This window comes from Cannabis sativa, chromosome 3 (assembly GCF_029168945.1).
Source record: "Cannabis sativa cultivar Pink pepper isolate KNU-18-1 chromosome 3, ASM2916894v1, whole genome shotgun sequence".
Lineage (NCBI taxonomy): Eukaryota > Viridiplantae > Streptophyta > Magnoliopsida > Rosales > Cannabaceae > Cannabis > Cannabis sativa.
The window spans coordinates 15290540-15296630 of record NC_083603.1 but is presented as its reverse complement, the minus strand read 5'-3'; the positions used below and the strand labels follow the sequence as shown (position 1 = coordinate 15296630).

Genomic DNA, 6091 nt, shown 5'->3' with positions numbered 1-6091 from the left:
TTATTTTCGTATTGTTTCTATAGAAAACCGTAAAAATGTAAAAAAAAAAAAAATTCTTTAAACGTAAAAATGTAATTTTTTTTTTTTTATAAAAAATAGTGCTTTATGTGATTATCCCTAAATTCTTTCATAAGCTATTTTTTAACTACTGACCAAACATTTTTTTATCACAACTTTTTTAACTTTTTTGAAAAACAATTTTTATTTTTCTAAAAATTGTGCCAAATAACTTACCTTATATATACTACTAAATAAAATTTGAATCAATTTAACTTTTCCTTCACAAGAAAAAGGCTCATTTTTCATGTGTACGTTGAGAATAATGTAGGACATAATTGATAAATATAGAGGAAGTAAACAAAAAAATAAATAATAATCAATTACATATACTAATAATGCAATCTAGATATTTTGCTTCAAAGTATATTTTTTGCCTTTATTAATTACACGACTGCCAAAGTCTTCGTTTAATAGAAGAGTAGCTGAGGTTTTTATAGGCTTTGACTCATTAATTAGCCTTTGCAATATCTCCAGCTATTTCATTCTAAAAACCCCGGCCCCAAACAAAAGAGGAAATATTTAATCCAACTAATTTAATAATGTGTTACAATTTTGGTACGTACAAAAAAAAGTCAACTCCCATGCGTTCATATTATTAATATTTTTTATATATGTCTTACTACCTTGATTGATTAATATCAATTAATTCATCGTCATCATCATCATTATGATTATTGTTATTAATAATATTTTCTCTTATTCCAAAATTCATCAAGTCAATTTTCCTAGACTCGAGGAAATTTTTCTTCTTAGGCTCACGAGAAGAAATGTACTCCATGAAGCTTGAAAAATCAGTGTCTTTATAACGCTTTGGACTGGTCTCATTGATGAGTTTTGGTGAAGGTGAAACCATGTCCATGAATGAGAGACTGTGCAATGATGCTACTGAAATCCTACCTCTCATTGAGTTTACAAGAACCCTATGAAGAACACTCTTGTATTTTCCATTGCTAAATATCTGTAACATATAACAATAATTAAAATTTAATAATTATAAATATTATAAGTCAACCATATAAAAAATATGAGAAAAACTAAAAGGCACCGGCGCTTCCTAGCAGCCTCCTATGAATCGATATCGCTATTGGTATAACTTAGTATCGGGTCGGAGTATTACTAGCCAATCGTAACGCGACTTGTCGAGAAGGTGCTAGACAGCACCGGTGCCTAATAGGAATGCTCAAAAAATATATATAATATTTATATATATATATACCTCAAGATGATCGCCTACGTTGACAACGAAAGAGCCAGGGATTGGATCAACGGTGAGCCATTGATCTTTGAAGTGAACTTGAAGGCCTTCAACTTTATCTTGAAGCAAAAGAGTGAGAAAACCATAGTCGGAGTGTGGAGGCATTCCTAGGGTTAGATCAGGTTGTGGACAAGGTGGATAGCAATTCACAACCATTAGCTGGCTTCCATCTTTAAATTTCTCCATGATGTCCTTCTTGTCCTTTTCTATTTCTTGTTCTTTCTTCTTGTTATTGTACATATCATCAATATCATTATGTAATAATAATTCATCATCATCTTTTGTAGTTTCATTGGTTGTGGTGGTTCCCACAATTCCTAAGCTTTCCACAATTGCCTCCATTAATATTAGGAATAAGCTTTTGGTTTCTTTTGCGTAGGTAGCCGCCAAATTTCTGTTTAAAGTTAAAATAATAAACCACAAAATTAATTAATTAATGTGTTTAATTTTGGTGTAATTATTGAAAGGTGGCCTTCAATTTGAAAGTTAAATTATTAATATTTGTATTTAAAAAAAAAAAAAACAGAGACAGAATTCCAAGAAGGTGGAAAGAAGAAGAGAGAGATATATAAATAAATTATTAATAATAATAAAGAAAAATAAGTAGGTACCTAAAGTCTACTGGTGAAGAAGGCCAGTGAGGAAGAACATCAGATATGGGATTGCAAACAAGCTTGAGAAAATCCCTCCAACAAAAGACTTTGTCTTTAGTTTGGTTAAAGCTTGTTCCATATCGCACTTTAGCTTTCATATCAGAGGACATGTACTTAGCTCTCTCCTCATGTGGAAGCTCAAAGAATTTTGTGCTTACTTCCATCATTTCTCTAATCACTTCTTTTGGAATGTTATGGTTTACAACCTACATTAATTCATCATACAATAATAATTAATCAAACCCATATACATACATATATGTATTGGAATAGTTAATATAGATATAGGACCAAATTTGGTATATATGTACCTGAAAGAAACCATATTGTTGACAAGCGTTTTCGAGGGATTTAAGGACTTGGGGTCTCTTGGAACTTTCCATAAGTTCAGAGAAATCAATGACAGGCAACTTAATAAGATTCTTAGTGTCTTTGGGAGAAGTAGTAGTAGTTGGAGTTGGAGTACTTGTAATTGGTTGATTATGATGATTTTTGTGTGTGAAAATGTTGGGTCGTTCTTCAAGTGGTAAAATGTACTTGTGAGGTACTTTAGTTATGCCACTTTCGTAGAGATGCTTCACTCCTTTCTGGTAGTACTTTAGTGATCGTTGTTCTCCCACTTCATCATCATCATGAGTGGCAGCAGTAGTCTTGGGCATTGCTATTGCTGGAGACATAGTAATAATAGTAGCTTGGCGCCTGAAATTATGGAATAAGTAGCTAGTTTAAAACCAACACATGTTATTATTTCACATATATATCAAATATATATTTATATAAATAATATATATATATATATATGCATGTATAAATACTTGCCTGAAATAAAAGACAGAGAGAGATAATAAAAGGGGTGGTGGGGAATAATAATTTGGACTAAAAAAGAGGGAAAAGAATGAGCAAGTTGAGTTGATAATTTGGGTAGTTTATTGTGCGCACATATATATGTATATATATAGTGGTGTGGAGGAATTGAAGGTAAGCTAGAACAGAATGAAACAGTAGCAAGTTTTGATTAAAACCGGCTTCGGTTTTGAAAAATACCGTTGACATAATAAATTAAATTTAATTATTCAGTCAGCTCACACAGCTTGGTTGGGTCATTTGATCATTTTGGGGTTATACCATTTCTATAAAAAATTTCAACTGTTATGGCTTTGTCTTCTTCTTAATTTTATTCATAGGACCCCTATATAGCTAACTATTACTGATGGTGATCATAAGTTGAATTATTTTTATTATATTTATACTATACATGTATATACTTTTCAAAATATAATTATATTCATAATTAATGAATTAGAAATTAATAATATTCAATATATGGGAGGATGCAACGGCTGACTTTATTGTTTGGGCTTGCAGCTCATATATATTGATCAGAAGGGTCCCCTTCCTTTATTTGGTCTTAACTATTAAATATTAATATATAAATTTCTTTGCAATCGAGAACGTCCACTACTCTATGTTTTTATTAAATCGTAGATATGCCATATATATATAAAAGTTTTTATATGTATCTATTACTTTAATTAAAAGATATTACATGTGGTAAATAAAGAACTACTATATAATGATCATGAGACCCCTCTCATCATCTTATTATGTATGATATACAAATATTTTTAATTAATTAATTATTAATTTTCTGAAAAGACAGCTTATTATTTATTACAATTTACACAAAGATGTGAAAAAATACAAATATATTTTATTTATTTTAGATCATGAACGTGAACAGTTTTTGTCACTAGGGGTCTCAATAAATTATAAAATATATTAATGATCTTAATTCAAGAGTGAGTCATATCACATTTTGGGTTGCTCATAATTGTTCACACCGTTTTTGACTGGTTGTTACAAACTTAATAATTAAAAAAATAATTCACGATTAGGGAGTACTCCAATCTAATGAGTACGGCAGATTTTATTGATTTTGAAAAAATTGTATGTATGATCACCTTTTTAAGATTGTATGATTCAGGATATATATATATATCCCTTATGCCTTTTTAAAAGATGCCATTAAGTTAACTATAATTAATTAGATATTCTCCATTAATATGAAGTAAAATAGATTCGATTGCATGTAAAGTAAAAAATAGTGTACCATTCGTAACAGAAACGCTAAAATGAAATATTGCTATTGGTGACATACAATTTAACATTTATTATTAAATATCGTTAACTATATATGTCCGAAAAATAATTATTACAAAAATTTTACTTTTAATCATAACAAAATTTCTCACTAAAATATAAAATATTATGACTAATAAGACCATAGCTTTGGTTAAGGTACTCTAGAGAAACAGCAAGGTGGAGGGAGCCACCTGAGAATTAGAATCAGATATGATATGAGAATCCAGTATCCGGAGTTGTTCAGGTTAGATTTCGAGGACGAAATCCTTTTAAGGGGATAGTTGTAAAGACCGCATAGTTTAAATTTAGAAATTAGCAGATAATTGAGATTTAATTATGAAAATTATTTATAGATATTTACATAATTATTTATGTTGTTATATTTGAATTCTGAATGCATTTTTATGTCAGATAGTAAAATTTCATAATTTTGCATTTTCGGTGCCCGGCAACGTGGAACGTGGTGTATGGTTCAGTAAAATCACAATTTAGTATTTTAGTACAGTGGGGCAGTTTATTTAGACATTGGGAATGTCGGGATTGGTCGGGAATTTAGAATTTCCCAAAATACCCTTTAAGTGCCTTTTAATCCTTTTAGTGTGGGAGGGGCAAAATAGTCATTTTGCCCCATAAGCTTTTGTCCTTTAGTGGACTTAGTGTTATGTAACTATGTGATTTATTTGATATATGTTAGCTGAAATAAAGGAAAGATTTATGCATTTTTATCATTTATTCAAAAATTAGAAAATTTGGAAAATAAGGAAGTTCATCCTCTCAAGCTCTCTCTCTCTCTCTCTCTCTCTCTCTCTCTCTCAATTTTGCTTGGGCTGCTAGGGCTGGGAATTTTTCTTTGTAAGGAAAAATATTTGCATGCTTGGTGATTTTGATGATGGTAGCTGCTGTGTATGGTTGTTGTTATTTTCTGAAGTTTAGATATGTTTTATTTAAGGTGATCTAAGCTGGTTTTGTTGTTAGTTGGTGGGATTTAACCATGTGTAAAGCTTTAGACTCAAAACTTTGGTTTTTATGGTAAAATGATAAATCACTTGCTGTGCTTGTTATAGTTGATTGCTGTTGTTTTCAGAGGCTTAATTATGCTTGATTGAGTAGATTAAAACAGGTTTTGATGCATGTTAGTGGGATTTAACCAGCTTGAGTTTTGAACTCAAAGCTTGGAGCTTTAATGGTAGTTTTTGTAATTATGCATGAAGCTTAGTTTTGTTGCTTTGGAAATGTTCTTTGGGGGTCTAAATAGAAGGTTTGGAGGATTTGGTATGATTTGGGGTTGAATTGCATGAGTTATAAATTTTTTTAAAGTTTCCTGCACTGAACTGGAATTCCGGTTCAGAATGGCCTGTATGAACCGAAATTCCGGTTGGTTTCCTATGTTTCCTCCAGAACCGGAATTCCAGTTGTAGAACCGGTCTACCAGTTGGGGAAAATTTGGGAACCCTAGTTCTTCCCATTTTTGTATTATTTAGGGTATTGCCATGCTTTTTATCGATAGGGAAACTTTTAGTTTCTAGTTTAAGTTCCCGAGAAGTGATTTAGCGTGTCACTTATCAGTGTTGTGATTATTATGATTTAGGAGCCTGTAATTCGCCGAGCAGATTGTTCCACTCAGGTTGACCGGCACACCTGAATTCGAAATCGAGGTAAGATTAGTATAATAGTATGCATATGTATTTACATGTTTAGCGTGCATGTTAGGAAGCCTGTTAGATTACATTAGATATGTATGTTGGCTTCGTACCATCCGACAGTATCACATCGGTACGGCTAGAGTATGACTAGCGTACCGAGTTTAGGCTGATATTATGGTCGATGGTACTGTACTGTTTGACCGTATCACATCGGTATGCTCAGAGTATGACTGACATACTGGAGTATAGGCTGATACTGTAACACATCGGTACGGCTAGAGTATGACTAGCGTACCGAGTGTAGGCTGTTACTTTGTCAAAAGTACCGTCGTACGAAC

At 31.7% G+C, this 6091-nt stretch overlaps 1 protein-coding gene across 1 annotated transcript; it reads right to left on the bottom strand.

The window, feature by feature from the left end:
- Positions 1 to 389: 389 nt before the first annotated feature.
- Positions 390 to 2897, bottom strand: LOC115721689 (probable 2-oxoglutarate-dependent dioxygenase SLC1). Its single transcript, XM_030650752.2, has 5 exons — positions 2788 to 2897; positions 2280 to 2667; positions 1927 to 2174; positions 1277 to 1709; positions 390 to 1018 (listed from the first exon to the last, which is right to left on the bottom strand). The coding sequence occupies exons 2-5, from the start codon at positions 2643 to 2645 to the stop codon at positions 680 to 682; spliced, it is 1386 nt and encodes a 461-aa protein (XP_030506612.2). The 5' UTR covers positions 2646 to 2667; positions 2788 to 2897; the 3' UTR covers positions 390 to 679.
- Between the last annotated feature and the right edge of the window lie 3194 nt (positions 2898 to 6091).